The sequence below is a fragment of the Biomphalaria glabrata genome, chromosome 14 (genome assembly GCF_947242115.1).
Source record: "Biomphalaria glabrata chromosome 14, xgBioGlab47.1, whole genome shotgun sequence".
Lineage (NCBI taxonomy): Eukaryota > Metazoa > Mollusca > Gastropoda > Planorbidae > Biomphalaria > Biomphalaria glabrata.
Genome location: NC_074724.1, coordinates 20,395,944 through 20,420,770, shown reverse-complemented (window position 1 = coordinate 20,420,770; position 24,827 = coordinate 20,395,944). Strand labels below are relative to the sequence as shown.

Here is a 24,827-nt window from a genome sequence, read left to right as displayed (position 1 = left end):
AAAAAGTACATCTTTTAATAAACTATAATAGATCTAAGTCTAAGTACTAACTTATTAAATAAGTCATTATAAGAACTCCGCCATATGCCGGTCCCAAGCCCGGGTGAGAAAGGAGGAGGGTTTGGCGTGGGGCTAGCGACCCCACCCTGTAAAACCACTATTGCTACAGAAACGGCAAACTCGACACATAATGAAAACTATACATGCGGCGAGGGCGGCCAAACCCTGATGAGGGTGTTGGATCAAAGCCAACTGGAAGTCCAATACCCGATACATGGCAAGCCTTTCAACGCAAAGAAACCGTCTCTTATAGGCACGTGGAATGTAAGAACCCTGAATCAATGCGGTAAACTGGCCCAACTTTTAAGAGAGTTTGACTCTTACCGGCTGGACATCCTTGGGATCTGCGAGATGCGGTGGACATCAAGTGGACAAATAATCAATGATGGCAAGACAATAATATATTCAGGACATGACAAGGAGCACATTGGTGGTGTAGGAATCATCATGTCTAAAATAGCAGCTTCAGCGCTAATTGCTTGGAAGCCGGTCAGTGACCGCATCATTACAGCTCGACTCCAAACAAAGCAAATTAAAGTCACTACCATCCAAGCTTATGCCCCTACAGAGGATGCAGAAGATACCATCAAAGATCATTTCTATAATCAACTACAAACCACTCATGATGAAACACCTACTCACGACCTAATTCTACTGATGGGAGACTTTAACGCCAAAATCAATCCCAACCGAACTGGCTTTTGAATATGTAATGGGACCATATGGCTCTGCAGAAAACATCAGTGATAATGGCGAGCGCTTGATTTCTCTCTGCGCATCCAACAGCCTATAAGTAGAGATCATTGTCTGGAGAGGGGTCCTTGAATATGTAAGTTAGGTCTGGCGACAGTTGGTTAAGGGTCTCTTTAAAGTGCTCTACCCATCTTGCATCCTGTTCTTCTTTCGTTAACAAAGTTTTGCCTTGCTTGTCTTTTATTGGTGCCCCATGTCCACTCTTTGCTCCAGTGAGATCTCGGACAATACGATGGAGGGTTTTTGTGTCATTTCTGCTTGCAGCTGCTTGTGCCTCTTGTCCCTTCTGCTTAATCCAGTCCCGTTTATCTTGCCGACAGCTTCTCTTTACTTTCAGATCTGCTTCCCTATAGGCTTCTTCCGCTAGGCTGCGATCTTGTGTTTCATTTTTCTGATCTCGTCTACGTTTGGCCTCTTTCCTCTCATCTATCAATTTCCATGTTCTGTCTTGTATCCACCGTTCCTTGCCTTGTATGAACCTCGCCTCCTTCCGATAACTTCTTCCGCGCACCCAATAGTGGTATCTTTGAAGTTGGCCCACTCTTCTTCAAGGGTCAATATATCTGCAAGAGCCTCAAAGCGGTTCGTTAGTTTCAATTGGAACTGTGCTGCAGTATTGCCGTCTTTAAGCTTCTCTACATTAAATGGGCGGGGTCGTGTGGCTCGTTTTGGTTGGCGTTTCAATCGGAGCTTACATTTTCCACTGACAAGGTAGTGGTCTGAGCCGATATCAGCTCCTCTGCGGGTCCGCACGTCTAACAGAGATGACCTCCATCGTTTGGAGATGCAAATGTAATCTATCTCGTCAAGACAGACCCAATAACTGCTGAGGAGGTTACCATGGCCATAGCAGTGCTAAAGAATAACAAAGCACCAGGACTAGACATGATATCAGCAGAAATGCTAAAATATGGGGGACAGTGCATTGTTAACAGAATGACTGATCTCTTAAATCTCTGTTGGCGAAGTTCAAAAGTCCCAGAGGACTGGCAAAAGGGAGTGATTGTAAAGCTTCCAAAAAAGGGCAACTTGGCAGACTGCAACAACTGGAGGGGCATTACTCTCCTCTCTGTCCTAGGCAAAGTTTTCAGCACTGTTTTGTTGAAACGGCTTCAACAGTCTGTAGATGAAAGGCTCAGAGAAGAACAAGCAGGTTTCCGAAGAGGCAGATCATGTACAGAGCAGATTTTCGTTTTACGAAATATCATAGAACAAAGTCTTGAGTACCAACTGTGACAGGTGGGGAAATGTGACGTGTGTTTGGCGCGTTTATTGTCTAGGGGATGATTAATTTTAAAGCTATCACACACCAACCTATCAGCATATGAATCGGGAGCAGACACGCAACGAGACAAGCAATGAAAGATAGATACAAAAGTTAAAATAAAAGGATATTTATTTACATAAATATACATATAAGAATAAAAAGGGGGAGGGTTTACATCTATCTCTAAATAATACTAGATTTAATCATCACTCTTGCACCTAATAAGAGAGTATGTCACTTTGTCCTCTGACTTAGCTGGTATTCCTGTTGATGTCGCAGCTGGCTGTGTCCTGGCTTGAGGTTCTGCAGCTGGAGGTGGCGCTCTAGCGGATAGAGGGACGCCGGTGATATAGTTCTTGTGGAGTCTCAATCCCCAAAATCTAATATCTGTAGTGGGCACAGTAGGGCGGGTGGCCGGCTACCGTGGGCACAAGGTTACTGCGGGCAGAGCGGATCTGCCGTGGGCAGCGTAGTTGACAGGATATGTCCAGTGAGTTGCAGAGGGTTGGCGTAGCTATGACGTCTCGCACAGACCTGAGTCCATAGGGACGTCGCACCTAATAAGATGACAGGTGGGCTGTCGAATAGGCGGGCAATGCCGATAGCGCCAAGTGGTATAGTTGAGTAGTGTCGAGTAGACACTGAACAGCAAATAGCGAATAAATAGGCAGGTAAATAGTCCGATAAATAGGTGATTCTTGATATCAAACAAATAGGCAGATACCTGAGGGAGGCTGCGGATAAATAAAGACAAGTTAAGACATGTCTCTTATGCATCTTATCGATGCCCTCGACTGAGGTGCATTCGTCAGATTGGTAAAATTGCTTTTGAGCACAAAAGGGGAGATGATGACAAATGGGATTTGGAATAATAGATGGCTGATAGTAGCAATATAAAAATGTACATAAAAGTGAAAGTAATAATATAAAATGTACATAGAAGGGGAAATAATAATCTCAAATAAACAACACAGGTGGATAGAGAAAGAAAAGGGGGAGGGGTAGAATTGGGCGGTGGTCAGCGACCCTGACGGTATGTTTACATATGACCGTCGATCGAGAACAATGGAGCGCGCATGAATGGAGAGGGTGTCCGTTCAAGAGGCGCAACTCTCGTTAGAGTGAAATGGCTACAGGGGAGATAATTCAACACAGGGGAGATAACTCATAACTCTTTTCTAGACGCAGTATTAGTGCGCTAGCAAAATTATCAAGGCGGTCAACCGAGATAAAGGAAATAAAATAAGATGTACAAATATATACATGGTTGCATCAACGATCAATTGAGCAACGTAGCATTAATAGATTAATGCAATCCATAAATAAATACATAGGACATGTTTATGTTTTCTACTTACGCCAGTGAGAAATACACAATGCACTAATTAAATATAAATGAACTAAGCAAAATACACATGATAGTCTCCAGTGAGAAATATGCACAAAGTAACTAAGATGGAACTTGTGATTAAGTTCGGCTTACCACCAGGTATTCCTCTAGGAGGGAGAATAAATGATACAGTCCAGACTCGATAGCTCAGCTCGAATGAGAAAGAGAGGGTCTAACTTGATTTAATTTACCTTATATACAAAGGCCTGGAAAATGTGAGCGGAGACAGGAAATGTCCTAGGCTTAGAATTATCTTACACGTGGGTGAAGTCCGACAAGAGATGGGATTCGCACATTGGGAGGTCAATGGGCGTGTTTGTCCTCGTGGTCTCCTAGATCAAAGAGAGACATAGGAGAAAGGGGGGTGGGGAGGAGTGACTTGCATTCCACACAAGGTGGTGTCCACTCCGGCTGTCAGACATCCTGCCGATAAGATCAAAGAGTCTGCGTGCATCTTTGCCCCGGTCAAGGGAAGATAAATGAAAGGACGCGCCTTAACTATCTCCAATGTGGTCAACTAAGTCTAGCCTGGAGCGGAAAAGGTGGTGCGGGTGGAGAATTTAGGGGTAGGATGGGGAAATAATTAAAATAAAATAAATAAATAAATAATGAAAAATAATAATTAATGCTGTGATAATTTTGAGTGACTCTGACAGCGATTTTTTGACTTGTCACACCAACAACGGCTAACGTTCAGTTTTGTGGACTTCAAAAAAAGCGTTTGATAGTGTCCACCGAGAATCACTATGGAAAATAGTTAGAGAATACGGTATCCCAGAAAAATTCGTCCAGATCCTACAACACCTTTACAGTCAGTCTAGTTTCTGCATTAAAACAGAAGAGGGAATAACAGAGTTTTTTACAATCGAGACAGGTGTGAGATAGGGGTGCATCTTATCTCCCTTCCTTTTCCTCCTAGCCATCGACTACATAATGAGGAGAGCAATGAACCAGACTGCCTTTGGTATTCCATGGCATGAACAACTCCGATTGACGGACTTGGACTTTGCTGATGATGTTGCACTACTCGGGGCTACAAATAAATGCATTCAAGAAATGACGGAAAGCCTAGACTACAGGGTGGCTAATGTATATCACTACAGTGTAATTGGTGCGTGTGACTACAGGGTGGCTAATGTATATTACTACAGTGTAATTGATACGTGTGACTACAGGGTGACTAATGTATATCACTACAGTGTAATTGGTGCATGTGACTACAGGGTGGCTAATGTATATCACTACAGTGTAATTGATACGTTTGACTACAGGGTGGCTAATGTATATCACTACAGTGTAATTGGTACGCGTGACTACAGGGTGACTAATGTATATCACTACAGTGTGAATAATGTATATCACTACACTGTAATTGATACGTGTGACTACAGGGTGACTAATGTATATCACTACAGTGTAATTGGTGCGTGTGACTACAGGGTGGCTAATGTATATTACTACAGTGTAATTGATACGTGTGACTACAGGGTGGCTAATGTATATCACTACAGTGTAATTGGTGCGTGTGACTACAGGGTGGCTAATGTATATCACTACAGTGTAATTGGTACGCGTGACTACAGGGTGGCTAATGTATATCACTACAGTGTAATTGGTGCGTGTGACTACAGGGTGGCTAATGTATATCACTACAGTGTAATTGGTACGTGTGACTACAGGGTGGCTAATGTATATCACTACAGTGTAATTGGTACGTGTGACTACAGGGTGGCTAATGTATATCACTACAGTGTAATTGGTGCGTGTGAATACAGTGTGAATGATGTGTCCCTACAGTGTTACTGGTGCCTGTGACTACAGAGTGACTGTGTAGCAAATAGTGTATCTACAGTGTGACTGATTTTTGCGTGTGGCTACAGTATAACTAATATGTGTCACTAAAGTCTGACTGATACATATGACAACAACTCATGTGCTTGACTACAGTTTGACTGGTGTGTGTGTCACTATAGTGTAACTCTTTACTTTGACTACATTCTGACGAACGTATGTGACTACATAGTGAAACAGATATTTTAATACATCATAACTGATATGTGCGACTACAATTTTACACGAGTGTGACTACATTGTAACTGATGAAAGTGGTTGATGTGCGACTGATCTGTGTGTGACTACATCGTAACTGATGAAAGTGGTTGATGTGCGACTGATGTGTGTAACTGATGAAAGTGGTTCATGTGCGACTGATGTGTGTGTGACTACATTGGATCTGATGAAAGTGGTTGATGTGCGACTGATGTGTGTGACAACAGTGTGACTGACTGACCTGTAGCACTACATTGTGACATGTATTTCATGATTTCAGTGTGACCAATGTGTGTGTGACTTCAGTGTATGACTACAGTATAACCGAGGTGTGTGATTAATGTGTGTGACCACAATGTGACCAGTGTGTGACTACAGTGTAACCGAGCTGTGTCATTGATGCGTGCAACTACAGTATGACTGCAGTGTACGATTACATTGTGTCTGATGTGTGAATACAGTGTGACTCATGAGTTTGAGTACATTATGACATCATTGTAACAAGTGTGTGTGTCACGGATGAATGTGTGTATGTATGTATAATTTATTTTTACAATCTGCGCGAATGACCGGAAGTGTGTTGGTTGTCAGACAGAGACCAGCTGGTGTGATTTGCAGTAAAGCTGATTAAAGTTGATGTGTTTGATCTCGTGGTTTCATTGTTTTATTTCGTTAACTACAGCTGAACCAGGGACACCTAGAGACGTAGCGAGACCTAAGGTAGATTCTATCGAGTTATAATTATAAATAGAATAGGAAAGCTGTGACATATTTGGAGGCTCGTTTATCTAGTTACTTGACTGAGTCTTGGAAGACATTAGGCAGAACTGCGGTTCGCCATTGTGAAAAGGTCAAGGACCAAGAAAGTCGTGAAGAGTGTGCGCTCACGTGCAACGGCGGGAAAAAACTAAGTCAATCAGCCGAGACGAAACCAGGTCAAACATAGTGATAAAACTATTAGTGTTGTTTATATTGTATACTAGAGATAAACAAAATGGCAGAGAGATTAACACAGTTAATAGCCGCTGGAAAAGAGATGGGATTGTCAAGGACAGCTCTACATAAGTGGGTGAAAGAAAGAGAAGTCAAGCTGGAAAAGAAAGAAAAAGAAGACAGAGAGCGAGATGAAAGAGCTAAAGAGAGAGAAGTGAGAGCTAAAGAGAAAGAAGCTGATGTAGAAATACACAAATTGAGAGTTAGAGAGTTGGAGCTTAGGGATACAAAAGGAGAAATCAAAGAGCATATAAAACCTGTATGGAAGCCAAAGTTGCCACCTTTCAATGAGAACGTGGATCAGATGGATGCATATTTGGCGAGATTTGAAGTGCATGCTCAAGCTACAGATATACCTAAAACTCAATGGGGAAGTCATCTTTACACATTGTTACAGGGAATAGCACTGCAAGCTTGTATCAACTTTTCTAAGAAAGATTTAGAGGAATATGACAAGGTGAAAGAAGTATTGATGAAAAGATACAACTTGACAGATGATGGGTATAGAGAGAAGTTCCATAAAGCTAAACCAGAGAGAAACCAGCCATTCCATGAATTTGTTGAGGACATTACAAGATACTTAATGCGTTGGGTAGAATTGTCTAATACTGAAAAGACATTCGAAAGTCTCATTGATTTGTTCATCAGAGACAAGATCCTCACATCATGCAACCCTCAGTAGGTGGCTTTTCTACATGAAAGGAAACCGAAAGATGTGCCAACAGCTGTAAAGTTGTGTCAGCAATATATTACTGCACATCCAGAGCAGACAATTCAGAGAGAGGAAGACTTGATAACTAGCAAGTTTGCATTTGCTGCAAAGACCAATGATAACAGAACTCGCTTTAAACAAGAATGGAGACAGGACCGTCTGCAGAAAAGAAGTGTGGGTGAAAAAAGAAAATGTTTTAAGTGTTTCAAAACGGGACATTTAGCAGCCCAATGTAGAAACAAAAGCCCGCTAAGACGAAATGAGACTATGGGTTCAAGCAGAAGTAAGGAGTTTAAAACCAGCAATAGGGGAAGACCGACTGGACATCCATACATTAACATTACGACTGTGTCGACCCCCGCGCTCAGAGAGAAAAACGTCCTAACGTCTTTGTAAGTTGTATTACTTTTTTGTCCATATCTATAACCTCTTCTCGCCAAGCTTTGATAACGCGAATTAAAATTCAATTACAATTATTATTTTGTATTTTCCTTTTTATCATAATCTTTTAACATTTTCTTTTAGTTGTTCAAACGATTCTTGAGAAGAAAAAAGAAAACTCTCCTCTAGAGGATCGATGTTTCAGCTATCGATTGACTCGCTGGATGACATTGACAATGAGTAACAGTTCATCTGAGTGTGTAGCTTCAAAGTGGAAGTGAGTATATGAATTGAATTTGTTTGTGTTGCTGTACATAATGTCCTAAGTCGAATGCATTATATTTTCAGTATATCTATAAGTAGCTATAATATTGAAGTGTTGTACATGAATATCCCAGTAAGTGTACTTGAACGCTTGAAGACTTATTGCACATGTTAGCGTCAACATCAGTCCAAAGGATGAAATTAGCCTACATTCGTAAGTGTTTTATAGCAATAATAATAATAATAATAATAATTTTATCCTTGTGCATTACACATAACACATCATTAGAGCAAATAATTTATACGACAGCTTACAAAATAAACATTCATACCAGTTTTTATGTAACATTACACGTGAAACTTACAACAGTAGGTTCAATGTTATTCTACGATATAATTCCAAACGGAACGAGTTCTTGTGTCCGTTAATTTCAGTGATCGGTGTCTTACATCTCCTTTGTGATGGTAAAATAGTCAAATCCTGAACCAGAGTGTATTTTTTTACTATTCTTCTTTTCAGGTTGCAAACTCATCATCAAGTCAAAAACCTGGGTGAGTGGACACCGTTCTAGAAAACGGCTCTAATGATTTCCATAGAAATTTGACAGTTGATTTTGATTCCTTGGGAAAACTTTAGTTTGACCGATATAATTTTTTGAAACATTTCACACCCCTCCCCCCGTGAAATGAAATTTCCCCCCCCCTGTGAAATTCTCTGACTGGTTTTTGATTGAATTTTGCTTTTTATAAGTCAGATTTTAATGTTAAACCATCCCTTTCCCCACCGCAGCTAAGGAGGGGGGAGTTGAGTGGGTGTTTGGCATTAAATCCCCCTCATCAATATAAAACTAAAGCAAACAAGTCACCAAATTCTATGAACGTGGCCAGCGGGTTTTGAGGTTAAACTTCCCTCTCCAATATTAAACTAAAGTAAACTACAGTCACCCAACTCCATAAGCGTAGCCAATAGATGTTTTGAGTTTTAAAAAACCTTAGAGGGTTTTGAGATTTAAACCCACCTCCCGCCGTGCACCCCCAAACCTCCTGGCTGGAAAGAGTGGGGTGTCTACTGTGTTTCCACTAACTAAAGGAAGAGTTTATTCTAGGCCAGTGTACAGTAAACGTCCGAAAGAATGAAGGGTCAGAATGTAATGAAGATTAATTACGTAAACACACACAGATACACACACACACACAAACATATATATATATAGGCTTGTCTTCGAATTAGAAGATTAATGAGGAATACAGTATTTCCCGTGGCTGCGCAGCCCCAGATGTGACCTGCATATTTTGCCACATACATGGCAAGCATAACCATTGTCCGCAGGTGGTCGATTTAGATTTTCTTTTCGTCGTCGGCGTTTGTCCTCGGCAGCAGATTTTCTTTTGGTCTCAAATGTATATCCCGCGGCCTTCGTGAAAGACCTCCAGCTGTCTCGTTCTGAGGCCGCATGCAGCCAGGTGCTCTCTTCTATGTCAGCCAAGAAAAGTTGACGCCTAAGCTGGTCTTTGAAGCGTTTCCGTGGGGCGCCTCTATTACGTCGACCACCTTTTATCTCACCAAAAAGACTGCCTTTGGCATACGTCTCCCATACGGGATACATGCCCTGCCCAGCGTAGCTGTCGGACCATAAAAAGTCCTTCTATACTGTCCATACCGGCGTTTGCAAGGACATCGCTGTTTGTAGTGCGGTCTTGCCACCATATATCCATGATGGAGCGCAAGCATCTTTGGTGAAAGCGCTCAAGAAGTCTTAGTTGTTTTTTATATAGTGTTCATGTCTCAGAGCCATATAGAAGGGTTGAGAGAACCACCGCCTGGTAGACATTGATTTCTCTCTCTCTCTCTCTCTCTCTCTCTCTCTCTCTCTCTCTCTCTCTCTATATATATATATATATATATATATATATATATATATATATATATATATATATATATATATATATAAATATGTATTGAGAGAAAGGTTCAAGAACGATTGCGCTCACCCCGTCCTTTAAGTCTTGATTTAAATTTGTATCATAATAATTTTATAATCATGATGATTTATATATTCGCTTATCCAGAATTTTTATTTTTTATTTTTGGGTGGGGAATGGGAATAGAGCATGGTAAAAAATGTGGCATTATTTAAATCTATTTAAATCTTTCGATATTAAAAGCAAAATAATCGCTCTTGCAAAAGTTGGTCAGCTGTAGAGGAATTGTCTTTTTAAAAAATAGTTTTTACTTGTTAATGTTGAAATTGCCAAACCGGGCTAAAAAGTTTAAACTTTACTGCAGATGCAAGCTTGTAAACATTGACAAGGCTTTTTCTCTAAATCTTAAGGATGACATTTTTCTCAGAAGTCTTAATCTTTGTTGCTCATGTTTGGTGATGCAATCTGTGTTTCCAGTTAAATGTATTGTCTAAGACAGCGCCAAGGTACTTGAAAAGTTTGAAGAACTTTATGCTCTCATTGAAGTAATATCATCACGTAAGAGGAAAAGCCGCTTTTAGATTTGTGCAAAATGTCCGTCTGTCCGTATGTCACACTCAGATCTCAAAAACTATATATATATCATGGGCGTAGCCAGGGGGGGTTCTTGGGGTTCAAACCCCCCCCCCCCGAAATGAAATCCCCCCCTCGGGGGGGGGGGGGGGAGTCGGAATTTAGTGACTGATTTTTTGCTTTCATTTTGTTTATTTTAGGTGAGATTATATTACTAAACCATCACTTGCCTCAGCACAACCAAAGGGGTTTTGAGTTTAAAACCCCCTACCAGGGGGGTTCGAGTTTAAAACCCCCTACCAGGGGGGTTCGAGTTTAAAACCCCTTCCAGAGGGGTTCGAGTTTAAAAACCCTACTAGGGGTTTTGAGTTTAAAACCCCCTACCAGGGTTTTGAGTTTTAAACCCCCTAGCTGGGGTTTTTGCAGTTAACTCCCCCTCTTCTATACAACAAAACAAAAAAAATGCAAACGAAAATCCCCTTATTCCAAGAGCACAGTTCAGGAAGATTTTGATTTTAAAACCCCGTCTAAAATTTACGATATACCCCCTCTTTAATATAAAAAAAAAAGCTAATTAAGCACTCAAAATGTTATGAGCGTAGCTAAATGGGTTTTGACTCAGTTTTGAGTTTAAACCCCACTCCAGTGGATTTTGAAGCTAAAAAGTACCTATTGAATATAAATAAAAGAAAATTACTCACTCTAAAATCTATGAGCTTAGTCAAAGGGGTTTGAGTTTAAACCCCCCGCCAGGGGGGTTTGAGGATAAAAAATACATTTTCAGTGTAAAAGAAAAAGCAAATTATGCACTCAAAATGCTATGAGCGTTGCCGAAAGGGGTTTTGAGTTTAAACCCCCATTCAGATGGGTTTGGTGCTAAAAATACATCTTCAATTTAAAAAAAAGCAAATTACACACTAAAATTATTTGAGCGTAGCCAAGCCAATCGGGGGTTTTGAGTTTAAACCCTTCTTCTACAGATGGCTTTTTTTTTTAAGTTTAAAACCCCTTCAGATGGTTTTGAGTTTAAGATCCCCCTACAGAGCATTTTGAGGTGGAAAACCCCCAATAGAAGATTTTGACGATAAAACTTCTCTTTTCGATTTAAAATCTAAAGCAAACTACAGTCACTTAATTCCAAGAGCATATTCAAGAGAGGTTACACATTTTTACCAGTAGCAGGGCTCCATTAATAAACTGCAGTGAATAATCATCTACCGAAATCGAAAAAACACTAAATGTGGCTCAACAAAGATGGCTAAGACAGATTTTAGGAGTCAGTTATAGAGATCGGGTCTAAATCAAGGAAATCCTATGCCGAACTGGGAGTCGACCCTTAGATTGTGAGAGAACGACGCATGAGGTTTGCAGGACATGTTCTCCGACAAAATGAATTACGCATAAGAAGAGTTGCAATGATATCCTAGTACAACTTGACGCCACTCATTCATGGAGGTCCTCATGGTAGGTGGGAAGAGGCTTCAGACATTGCCAGTGACAGATTTTTATGGAAACAGATTGACGTCAAATGCTCCGAACGGCGTGGGAGGGTCTAAGTCAGTAAGAATAGCACATTAGGTTTTGAAATAAAACTTTTTAATAGCAGGAAAATGCACTGTAGATACCTCAGAATATGCATTTTGTTGGCTTTAAATACCAGAAATATTGCTTGGCGGCGGGGCTCCGCCCCGCGCTGGGGAGTTTCTAGCGCCCTCCCAGACCCCTTGCTAGTAATGGCAGGAAGTCTACAATTTTATGGAAACAGCTTGATGGCGCCGAACGACGAGGGAGGGTCTAAGTCAGTAAGAATAGCACATTAGGTTTTTGAAATAGAACTTTTTAATAGCAGGAAAATGCACTGTAGATACCTCAGAATATGCATTTTGTTGGCTTTCAATACCAGAAATAGTGCTTGGCGGCGGGGCTCCGCCCCGCGCTGGGGAGTTTCTAGCGCCCTCCCAGACCCCTTGCTAGTAATGGCGGGAAGTCTACAATTTTATGGAAACAGCTTGATGGCGCCGAACGACGAGGGATGGTCTAAGTCAGTAAGAATAGCACATTAGGTTTTTGAAATAGAACTTTTTAATAGCAGGAAAATGCACTGTAGATACCTCAGAATATGCATTTTGTTGGCTTTCAATACCAGAAATAGTGCTTGGCGGCGAGGCTTCGCTTGGCTAGTAATGTCGTGGAATGTACAATTTTTTCACTAATCATGGAAGAACCTATTCTAGGGCACAATAAACGTCTTCCGAAAGAATGAAGGGTCAGAATGTAATAAAGATTATGTACACACACACACACACAATATACATATAATTTTTTTTCGCGGGGGGGGGGGGGAATTCACTTCCCCAACCCCCCCCCCCCCCGAAAAAAAATCCTGGCTACGCCCATGATATATATAGATATATAATATATATATATATAATAGCCATATGTTACCCGTAGCCTGAGGGTCTTAATTTGTGTATCACTGTCAGTATAGTCAATGATAGTGTTTTGGGTCTTAATTTGCGTATCTCTGTCGGTAGAGTGTTTTGGAAAGAATTAATTAAATGAAATAATAATGTTATAAGTAAAGCGAAAACGTGAATTCATGAATGGAGCTATCCAAAATAGCTAATCAACCTAAATCCATTTTTAGCGGCCCCCGAAAGGGGAAAAGACGCTATTAGTTTTGTGTGAAATGTCTGTCCGTCTGTCCGTCCGTCCCGTTTAGATCTCGTAAACTAGAAAAGATATTGAAAATCCGACATCACAATATTTTAGACCATTCAAAGTTTTTAAAAATTTTTTAAATCAGTTATGCAAGCAGTTTTTTAAAGAGAAAAAGCTAATTAGTATGCATTATAAGTTAGACATAATTTAAAATGAATAGTAATCTTATAAACTTCATTTTTCTGAACATTTTTTTTTATTGCGGAATTTGTTTATTTTTTTTTTAGGATTAGAATAGGAGATTGAGCCTTTTCAAAACAATTAGATCAATTATAAGACATTAGTTAGGCCAGGGGAGGTGCGGTGGCAGAGCGGTAAAGCGCTTGGCTTCCGAACCGGGGGTCCCGGGTTCGAATCCTGGTGAATACTGGGATTTTCAACTTTGGAATCTTTGGGCGCCTCTGAGTCCACTCAGCTCTAATGGGTACCTGACATTAGTTGGGGAAAAGTATAGGCGGTTGGTCGTTGTGCTGGCAACATGACATCCTCGCTAACCGTAGGCCACAAAAACAGATGAACTTTACATCATCTGCCCTATAGACCACAAGGTCTAAAAGGGGAACTAGTTAGGCCAGGTTCACATCTAACTTTACATTCACTTACACCTATCCTTTGATCTGCTGGACCGTTGGGGCACTACACAAGATCTGTTAACCTTCTTTCTCCATTCTTATCTATCATTTGTCTTTGATATAATTTCATTTGGATGTTCTTTCTGAAAATATTGAAGCCTGCCTGGGTGGACCTCTTCGGGGGCTGATTTTGAGTTTGTGTTTCCACACAAACTGTCTTTTGTAACCTTGTTTAAATAAAAATATTTGCTTAAAATATAAAATTGACTTAATTTTGAATATTAATGTGTTAAAGTAGATCTATCATCTTTGAATTAGATCCAGAGTTAGAGATAGATCTAGAGTTAAATATTGGTTTGGATATATTTCGTTCTGCGCATGCGTGAGCTATCTTGTTAGATGTAGGCCTACGCGACTCATGAATGGAACTATTAATATGTATGTCAACACGGCTTCGCAGCTATAGCGAACGAATGTATAAAAATGCTTTAGAAAAACAAATTTGAAGGTTAATTTGATTAAAATATGAAATGAATGGACTGTAATTAATATGTTCATGTCTTAAAATATAAAACTATCTTTGTAAAGAAAAGTTCTATCATCTTAGAGTTGAATTAGACCTAGGAATAAAGAGCTGTGTTATATTTCGGTCTTGTCTAATGAAAGAATACACGTCAGGATGTCTAAATTCGCAGATTTAAGGAACGAATTTATGTACAAATGCTTTTGAAACACAAAGTTAAAGGTTAAATATCAATAGACTATATTTTGTATTTTAATGTCAAAGTAAAGAACTATCTGTGCAAAGTGTAGATCTTAAAATTAGATCTAGAATAAACTAGATCTAGATCATTTCGATCTTCTCTCATGTAAACATGGTAAACATGTCCTAGATCCATGAAATAGCAATACTTTCATAGAGTTGGGCAACTTTTTTTTTAAGGTCTTAAGTTTGTTTTAGGGCTACTATACATAGTCACGGTTCTAATTAGTACACAAGGAACATTTATGCCAAGTTTTATCAAAATTGGTGAAACGGTTTTGATTTCTATGCGTAACATACATACACAGATACGATATACTTTCTGCTTTATATTATACTAGTCATATGTGTGACAAGTCAAAAGCTCGCTATCAGAGTCACTCAAATTTATCACAGCATTAATTATTATTATTCATTATTTATTTATTTTATTTTAGTTATTTCCCCATTCTACCCCCAATTTCTTCACCCGCACCACCTTTTCCTCTCCAGGCTAGACTTAGTTGACAACATTGGAGATAGCTAGGCCGCGTCTTTCGACTTATCTTCCCTTGACCGGGGTAAAGATAGACACATTCTCTTTGATCGTACCGGCCGGATGTCTGACGGGCGCAGTTGACACCATCTTGTGTGGAATGCAAGTCAATACTTCCGCCCCTTCTCCCACGTCTCTCTTTGATCTAGGAGATCACGCGGACCAACACGCCCATTAACCTTTCCAAGGTGCGACTCCCACCTCGAGTCAAATTCACCCACGTGTAAGATGATTCTTAGCCTAGGAAATTTCCTGTTTCCGCCCTTATCTTCCAGGCCTATATAAGGTAAAGTAAGGCGGAATAGACACTCTCTCATTTTCTCATTCTATCTGAGCAATCGAGTCTGGACTACTTCATTAATTCTCATTCCTAGAGGAACGCCTGGTGGTAAGCCGAACTTAATCACAAGTTCCATCTTAGTTACTATGTGAATATTTCTCGCTGGAGATTATCATGTGTATTTTATTATTTCATTTACATTTAATTAGTGTATTGTGTATTTCTCACTGTCGTAAGTAGAAAACATAAACATGTCTTATGTATGTACTTAAGTATTGCATTAATCTATTAATGCTACGTTGCTCAATTGATCGTTGATGCAACCATGTATATATTTGTACACCTTATTTTATTTCCTTTTTCTCGGCTGACGACCGTGATAATTTTACTAGCGCACTAATACTGCGCTTAGAGAAGATATATGAATTATCTCCCCTTTACTTATTTTACTCTAACGAGAGTTGCGACCCTTTAACGGACACCCTCTCCATTCAAGCGCGCTCCATTGTTCTCGGCCGACGGTCGTATGTAAACAAACCGTCATGGTCGCTGACCATCGCCCATCCCCCCCCTCTTTCTCTCTTCCAACTTGTGTTGTTTATTTGAGGTTATTTCCCCTTTTATGTACATTTTATATTGCTACTATCAGCCATCCATTTTTCCATATCCCATTTGTCATCATCTCCCCATTGCGCTCTAAAGCAATTTCACCAATCTGACGAATGCACCTCAGTCGAGGGTATCGATAAGATGCATGAGAGACATGTCCTAACTTGTCTTTATTTATCCGCAGCCTCCCTCAGGTGTCTGCCTATTTGTTGGGATCACCTAATGCCTATTTACCTATCTATGTGCTTAGTGCTATTCAGCGCTGCACTTGCCTACTGAGATCTACCCAACTATTTGTGTGGATCACCTGCCTATTTGCTGTTTAGTGTCTACTCGACACTACTCAACTATTTGCTATCGAGAATCACCTATTGCCTTTGTGCTTAGTGCTATTCAGCACTGCACTTGCCTATTTACCTGCCTGTTCATTTAGCATTATCTGCCTATTCATCGGATCACTTGTCACTTGCTAGTGAGTATCATCTACTGCCTACGTGGATCTACTCAACTCTACTACTTGGCGCTATCGGCCTTGCCCGCCTATTCGACAGCCCACCTGTCAACTTATTAGGTGCGACGTCCATATAGACCCAGATCTGTGCGAGACGTCATAGCTACGTCAAACCCTCTGCAACTCACTGGACTTATCCTGTCAACTACGCTGCCCACGGCAGATCAGCTCTGCCCGCAGTAACCTTGTGCTCACGGTAGCCGGCCACCCGCCCTACTCAAGCCAGGATCCCAGCCAGCTGCGACATCTGCAGGACAACCAGCTAAGTTCAGAAGACAAAGTGACATACTCTCTTATTAAGTGCAAGAGTGATGATTAAACAGAGTATCAATTAGAGATAGATGCAAACCCTCCCCCTAATTATTCTTTTATGTAAATATTTATGTAAATAAATATATTCTTCATTTTTAACTTTGTATCTTTCTTTCATTGCTTGTCTCGTTGCGTGCCTGCTCCCGATTTATATGCTGACTGGTTGGTGTGTGATAGCTTTAAAAATAATCATCCCCTAGACATTAAACGCGCCAAACACACGTCACATTCCCCAACCTGTCACAATATGTTACCCACGGCCCGAGGGTTCTCATTTGTGTATCACTGTCGATATAGTTACTGAGCGTGTGTTATAAAAAAAATAAATAAAATAATAATGTTATAAGTATAGCAAATGCGTGAATGTAAACATAGTATGAATGGAGCTATCAAAATAGCTAATCAACCTAAATACATTTTTTCAAATAGAAACATGTGCTTGTAGACCTACATATATTTGATTAAAATATAAAATGAATAGATTTTATTATGTATGTTCATGTGTTAAAGTACAAAGTAGATCTATCATCTTTGAATTAGATCTTGAGTTAGAGACAGCCTAGACCTTGACTGATCTAGAGTTAAATATTGGCTTGGATAGAATTCTTTCTGCGCATGCGTGGAGGCTTCGCTCTGCGCATGCGTGATCTTTTTGTTACATGTACGGAATCATGAATGGAACTATTAAAATGTATTTCAATACGACTTAACAGCTATAGCGAACGGATGTATGAAAAATGCTTTAGGAAAACAAATTTGAATGTTAATTTGATTAAAATATGAAATGAATGGACTATAATTAGTATGTTTATATGTTAAAGTATAAAACTATCTGTGCAAAGTGTATTTTAAAAAATTAGATCTAGATCTAGATCCTTTTGATCTTTGCTCATGTAAACATGGCCTAGATCGATGAAGTTATAATGATTTAATAGAGTTGGTCGACTTTTTTTTTGAGGGTCTTAAGTTGGTTTTAGAGCTACAATACATACACTACGGTCTAAGTTAGTACCCAAGGAACATTTCTGCCAAGTTTTATCAAGATCGGTCAAACGGTTTTGATTTCTATTCGGCACATACATATATGCCTTACTTTTTACTTTATAATATAGATTTTTAATCTTTGTCATTGTCGTTTTAAATCACATTTCACCACAAATGTACAGCTGTATTTAATGTGAAGTATATAACTGTTTACAATTGTTCGTAATGTTCCGAAACTGTGGAGCTAGCTTACTATTTGTTATCCTTATGACTGCTTTCAAATTACAGTCAGGCTGCATTGACCTGTTCGTTTAACTTATTTATTTTCAAACAAAGAAAAAGGCTTGTTCTAAAATACATGTGGACCCAATTAATGTGAAAATTAACCATCAAAATATTTTATTTTAAAGTGTGGAAATACAGCTTCTGTCACCCATAAAATTCACAATTCATAATTTGGTTGAAGGTACATCCGCTGAAAACAGGTTCCAAGCTCTTGATGTCTTAAAATTTGCTTTCGAATTCCACACTCAAGGAATTCAAATAATTTTTGTACTTTTCAACCATTTCACTAGAACTAGTTTCACCTTTCAGCAAAAGAAACTTTTTCACTTGCTAGTCTGGAGAAATGGGAAAGCTTTGTTTGAAAATATTTAATTCATGTGCAAGCAACTCATTGCAATATTTATTATGAAAAACATGAAGTCTGTCTTTCCCTCTTCATTTGAAATATTAGTAACAAAGTCAAGAAGTTCTTACCTGAGATTCCATATTCTTCTCAATATTCTTTTCAATACCTTGCCCATGCTAAGAAAGCGGAAACTACTGTGGTACAGAACATCTAAATGTTTTTTTTCCAAATCTTAAGTACTTATTTGAATTACCTGTGTTTAATTTTTTTCTTGTGGTTATGATCCCTAGTTCTGGTAAGTTTGATCACTGAAATAATTTGGTCAATAATATGTTTAATATGCAATGCGGCTTTGCTCAAACTTTAGAGTTTATGGTTGGGATCATCATCATCATCATTCCTTTGTGTTTCTCATGGAACATAGGGCCTCGACCAAAACACCCCACTCTCCAAGGTCTCTTGCTAGTTTTTTTATGGCTTTCCTCCAGCTCTTTCCAGTCTCCTCTAGTATACTGCGTCGCCATGTTCTTTTTGGTCTTCCATTACATCCTGATCCCTGGAGGTTCCACTCTAAGGCCTGTCTAGCTCTGTTGCTGTTATCTTTTCTAAGGGGGTGACCAATCCATCTCTACTTCCTAAGATCTGCACCTCTATATTTTTCTGCCCACTCATCTCCCACAGTTTGGTGTTGGAATATTGTTCTTTAATTTATTAAAAAATCTGTTTTTGTCAGTCAAAGCACGGACTCTATCAGTTATCTTGTTCCAAGCCAACCCCACACTTTCAACATAGTTCTTTATAGCATTAAATAAATACTGGCCTGAATGTGTGTCTTTGACTAAATGTTTCAAAACATTGCCAATAAGAAAAATCTTCGTTTACTTTAAAGTTTTTACTTTATAAATTGTAATAATTTATATAGATATTTAAAATTGTTTATTTTTTACTATATTTGAATTTTTATAATCTGTGGGTATACTTGATTTCTGTAGGAGTCCGCGGGCCGCATAAAACACTCCAGCGTGGCGTAATTAGCCCACCCTTGCCCTAGAAGAAAGCAGCTTGCTTTGAACAATATAGAAATAAAAAAGAAGCGCTCTCAATTGGATACAGACTAACTGCGACATTCCCCCTTATCAGCGAACTGGTAATTTTGAACAAAAAATCCAGTTATCTTAATAAAAGCCAAAAACTGCAAGAAAATTCTCCAGAAAACCAAGACCTCACCAAAATCAAGACAAAATTATCACAACTGCAAATATACTGCCAATATATACTAGGGAACCAAAACCGTTTTTTTCATAATGGTCACGTAGCTTATTTTTATTTATTTATCTGGATAGAACACGTGATTCTCAAATATTTAAAAAGTTCGACATTTTTAAAAACTCGTTTTTTTTTTCTTTCTTTTTCTTTTTTGAACTTCCAAATCTGTTTTTGAAGGACATTTAAAAAGAAACCAGAGATGAAACTAGTAAAAACATTCATGTGCACACAGAGAACTCGCTCAATTTTTTTCAAAGTTGTCAAAAAATATTTTGAATTTATTTACTTGTGTCGAATGCTGGATTTTATCATTTTAGCTTAGTTCAAAACTTAATAATTTACACCTAGAAGTAGCACGAGGTCTATGAAAGTGCGGGGCCCACTGCGGCCGCATAGGTTGCTTTGGTATAAGGCCGGCCCTGCAAATAGTGGCGTATGCTACGCTGCGGGTCGAATATCTATCTATCTATCTATCTATCTATCTATCTATCTATCTATCTATCTCTTCATGGCCCAACCATGCGTTACACCATGATTAAGTCATGGAGAGATAACTCTTTTATTTCAGCAAGTCAGACTAAAGTTACCTCATGAAACTTTCGCCTTGACAGAGAGCACGGTTCAGAAGAAAAAGAGGGGGGAGGAGAACAAGTCATCTTTCTCTTCATGCATTCTATATTTGACTACATTTATGTGTGAATTTTTTACACACGTCAATATCTGGTGTCATTAAAATAGTTGCATGCTTTTTTTCTGTAACTTTGTTTTGATTTGGCTCCTTCGTATTGCCCTTCGTTTCCTAACCATGGCCTCGGCTTCACATATATTTCTTTTAATGTAGTCGAAATTCTTGCATCAGGTAACCGTTTATTTCTATTAGTCGCATATTTCTGGAAAAATGTCATCGACGAAACTGTTGCTCTCGAACTTTGAAAGATGGCTGTAAGCTTTGTTTGCGAACATTGGGATAACTATGGCGACGCCCTGTCCGTTGTTCTTACTCACGGAAGCACAGTCATACACTCTGCTCGACAATACGCTGCCTACATGAATACATCCGGCGTTTATGGTGGCGAGGCTGAAATAGTGGCGATGTCTCAAATACTTCCCGCTACTATCACTATTCACTTCCGAGAACGTCCGCTTGACCCTGCTCGAATTTACAATCAGGGTCAACGTCTCTCCATATCCCTGCTCTTTAGCGGTTGCATTCACCGCAACGTACTGGAGTGTAAAACTATCGCAGCTACTACCTAACAAACTGTCCTTATTCCCCGGATATCACTGACTCCATCACATTCAAATTTGCCTTTTACCTTTACGCGCAGACAATTCCATGTTAGACTAGCTTTTGCCACGACAATTGGATTAGCTTTTGCCATGACAATTAGATTAGCTTTTGCCACGACAATTAGATTAGCTTTTACCACGACAATTAGATTAGCTTTTGCCATGACAATTAATAAAGCACAAGGTCAAACGTTCAAAAAGATATGCCTGTATCTTCCAAAACCTGTTTTCAGTCATGGACTATTGTATGTTGCTCTCTCCAGAGTTTCTTCTTTTCATTCACTCACAGTCTTTGCCCAAACTCACCCCATTGGGACAACTGTGTCTTTCAGGAAGTGTTTACCTTTCACTAAATAGCGGCTTATGCTACGCCGTGGGTCGACTACTTTTTTTTTAATGCGTGACATGTAGACTGCCGCTTTGTGGGGAAATACCGAAAATAAAATACAAAGGTTTGATATAAAGCTTGCGGTTTTCGCGAATAGCGATCCCAAGGTTGCAATTTTGTCAAATACTGTTCTTTGTGAGCACCTATAATGTAAAAGGAATTTTTAAAAAATATTTCATGCGGATCTGTACGACAGTTTAAGAGATTTCATGATCAATGAGTCAGTCAGTGAGTAGCATTTTGCGCTTACATTATAGACTATCCAGGCTTTATTTTTACGTAAATCTAATCTATATTTTTTTAAAAAGTAAAGTTCCCCTTTCAGTACTTGTTATCTATAGGTCAGATGATGTTAAGGTCATCTTGTTTCTTTGGCCAGCATAACATCCAAACGTCTTTACTTTCCCCCAACTAAAGTCAGGTACCCATCAGAGTTGGGTTGATTTAGGTGCACCCTAAAAATCCCAAAATCCGAATCCCAACTAAAGTCAGGTACCCATCAGAGTTGGGTTGATTTAGGTGCACCCTAAAAACCCCAAAATTCGAAATCCCAATAGCTCTGTTGATAACTGTGCAGGAACATCGAGCAGACGTTATCGAAGTACGAGTTCGATACCAGCAAGCCTAAAAATCTCGTAGGTTATTAGTTTGTTAAGAAAATAGCAACGTCAAAAGAATCTTTTACATGTTATTTCTTTGGACAATTAAAACAAAATCATGCTTTGAATATTCCTTGCAAATAAGCGGCTCTGAGGGGGCCGCCTCTGAGTTTGTGAGATAACAAAAACTCTCTTTGTAATCTTACTTTTAAACTTGATTTTTAAATGTTATTTGTTTTAAGTGATAAATATTATTGGTGTAGAGTAGGTTTAAAGTCTTTAAATTAATTATAATTTTAAGAAAAATTTACTTGCAAATTGTTTTGATTTTCAACTGTTAAGATTGTGTTCTATTTCAGAACATGCCTGAATGTCGACGAGATCAAACCAAGTTAGTCGTCTTCCTGGTTGTGATGGTTGTCATTGAAACGGCTGTCATTTTCAGCGTAATGCACATGGAACACAAGAAAGCAGAAAATGCTGCTAATAAGAAACGAGCAGAGAGACAATTAGAATTGCTGAAATGTCCAGGAAACAGAACTAAATGTAGAGTCCGTACAAAGCGTATTATTTCACAGTCTGGCACCGTATACATCAACAACTGATTAGAGTATAACAAACTGATTCATTAAATAAAACAGGTTACATTTTTGTGATGTAGAGAATTAAATCAATGACACATAGCAGGATAATAGGATATTCAATGATAGCACAAAGGGTACTAGCAATAGTATAAGTATATATGGGTCATCTGTTTGTTCTGCACTGTTTGCAGTCATTTGATTTTAGAGTTTTATGTGCTTGTCTATAAACGCATTTACATATAGACTTACTTACAATTTAAAAGTACAAATACATGTGGTAATGGGTGCCCGCAGGCATTTTTGCAGGAGATGCAAGTTGTCACCTATCTCTCAAAGTCGTCGCTTCAATTTTCTTGATATGTAGAATATTACTACCTATGCGATATTAAGTGCACTGTAAATAGAAAAACAACAACTAAAAATGTAAACAAAGTATTTACTGTAAACGCTGTTAAGTTTATTGTGGCCCGTGCCTTCCAACGGTTGATCAAACAAAAACTGAAATTTTGACTGTGGCTGCCGACACTATCAAAAGTTAACTACTGAATTGCTTCCCGTCATGACGGACCAGCTGGTGATGAACGCTTACCGCGCAGTTCTCATATTCTTTATGTTGCAGCTCTTTCATCGTCTTAGGTTGAACTGAGCGTTATTATTGCTTGAAAAACGAGACGTAATGAAGAAACTAACCAATCACGATAGGAAGTGTAAAAGCCCTGTTCTGTAATAACTCCCTAAATCGAAACATGTAGTTTTGGCTCGATGTCGGCGTGTCTGTCGACTGCCAATTCTCGGCAGCACCAACTAAGTACCCGGTACCACATTTGTCTGCCAACAGTCTAGCCTTCCCCAAGTTAAGCGGTTATGTTGGACTGACTGCAACATCAGATGAATAATTGACAACAATTAAAACACAATCAGTAATCAGTGCCTTCTTCTCATGTGCGAATGGATTCGTATTTCTCAGTTCGTGTGTCTCCCACAAAAGAGGTAACTTTACTCTCGCTTGGGACTATTACGGAAGAAATTGCCTTCTTGATGACACCAACAGCATTACATATACCTGAAACGTCATTCAGGTCATTAATAACAAAGTTAAGTCACAGTTCTGAATGCTAGGCATTACAGCCATGGTAGATTTGGTTTAGTTGTTTGTCCAAATCTAGATTGTACATAATGTATTCGCTGACAACGACGTTAGACACAGGCATGCATCTCTCTGAACAACAGGGACAAAACGAATGAAGTCTTCTCGACTACAATCGCAATCAACAAACCGAATGATCAAAGACATCAGCTTAATGTCTGCAGTGTCTGCACCAAAACGCCCAACAGTTAATTCACAATGTTGCTGCTTCTATTTTTATGTTTTGCTGCTGCCAGTGCTCCGTTGATAAAAATTAACATGTTAACTAAAACAATGACACATCAAGAGCTTTCTTATTTCTCTTCTATCGTAAACTGGTAGACATGTTTTAACTGTTATTTTATCGAGCACACCTCCGCAAGACGTAAATACATATATCAAGATGACTGCACTCTTCACTTGTTTATTGAAACTTTCATATTTATCACAATGAAAGAAGGGGCAGTATTTTTCCTCCAAGGATAAAAAAGGTTATCGTATTCTAGGCCTTAACTAAATATAATAATAACTATAATTATGTGCAAATGAAAACAAATCATCAGGAATAACTTCTTGTAGAATATTTGACACTACTATTGTGCAATCCTATACTAAAGCGTTCATGGTTTCAGGGGAGGTATGTGAATATATTACTTTGTTGATATTTTGGTATGATAGTTACATCCCTTTGTTTATGTACTCCCAGGTTATGAATGTAAATTGTCTTGCACGTGATGTGAACTGAATGGTTGAGTCTTCCTTGAATGTGAGAGAGAGTGTGTTAGTCAGTGAAGTCTTGTTCCCGGTCCAGGAAGGTAGGTCAGTTGCTTCCAGGACTGGTGTTTGTGTAATAATATTTCCTGAGAGAGGTGCTTTACTGGATATTAAAGTTATTATTTTCATGAATAGCTGGAGTTGGAGTTAATTTAGTATTAATTAATAATTGAGTAACCCCCTAATGAGCCAAGCAAGAAAAGAACCTGACACATGGTCGTACATGATCTACAGACTAGCCTGTTCTAGTTTATTACAATAGTAGCGTATCCTTACTACTGTACTTCAGTAGTAGCTCTACTTGCTAAGTTGCTACTTAGAAAAAAATAATTGATTTGAATGTGTTAATTAAAAAATTGAAATTTGGCTACTCAGAATTTAGAGGAGTGCACCGTGCACGTACATGGTCGTACAGCGATTCCTAATCAGACTTGGGCGTCCCGAGACATGACGTTAAACTGCGCTCCTCTTTCCTTAGCACTTTTGGAGCTCAAAAGTGCCCTACTTCTTTTCTATC

The 24,827-nt window shown here is 39.1% G+C and overlaps 1 protein-coding gene and 1 long non-coding RNA gene across 4 annotated transcripts; both read left to right on the top strand.

The window, feature by feature from the left end:
- The first annotated feature begins 5,673 nt into the window (after positions 1 to 5,673).
- Positions 5,674 to 24,442, top strand: LOC106078045 (uncharacterized). Of its 3 annotated transcripts, none has more exons than XR_008774833.1 (4): positions 5,674 to 6,239; positions 7,750 to 7,882; positions 8,390 to 8,421; positions 22,186 to 24,442. XR_008774833.1 is itself a non-coding variant. In XM_013238787.2 (3 exons), exons 1-3 carry the CDS (start codon positions 8,038 to 8,040, stop codon positions 22,429 to 22,431), a joined length of 324 nt encoding a protein of 107 aa, XP_013094241.1. In that variant the 5' UTR covers positions 7,889 to 8,037; the 3' UTR covers positions 22,432 to 24,442. The 3 variants fall into 3 exon arrangements, 1 of the variants encoding a protein (XP_013094241.1); XR_008774834.1 differs by lacking the exon at positions 5,674 to 6,239 and adding an exon at positions 6,246 to 7,616; XM_013238787.2 differs by lacking the exons at positions 5,674 to 6,239; positions 7,750 to 7,882 and adding an exon at positions 7,889 to 8,083.
- LOC129922877 (uncharacterized) lies at positions 11,013 to 12,261 on the top strand. The gene is made up of 2 exons (XR_008774835.1): positions 11,013 to 11,943; positions 12,186 to 12,261. It is a non-coding gene; the product is annotated as an uncharacterized LOC129922877 (long non-coding RNA).
- Positions 24,443 to 24,827: the final 385 nt, after the last annotated feature.

Bases quoted from the DNA above. Each gene is read 5' to 3' on its own strand.
- LOC106078045 (XM_013238787.2), top strand. From the start codon at position 8,038: ATGTTAGCGTCAACATCAGTCCAAAGGATGAAATTAGCCTACATTC. The intron at 8,084-8,389 runs GTAAGTGTTTTA...TCTTCTTTTCAG, and splicing joins GATGAAATTAGCCTACATTC to GTTGCAAACTCATCATCAAG. The intron at 8,422-22,185 runs GTGAGTGGACAC...GTTCTATTTCAG, and splicing joins TCATCAAGTCAAAAACCTGG to AACATGCCTGAATGTCGACG.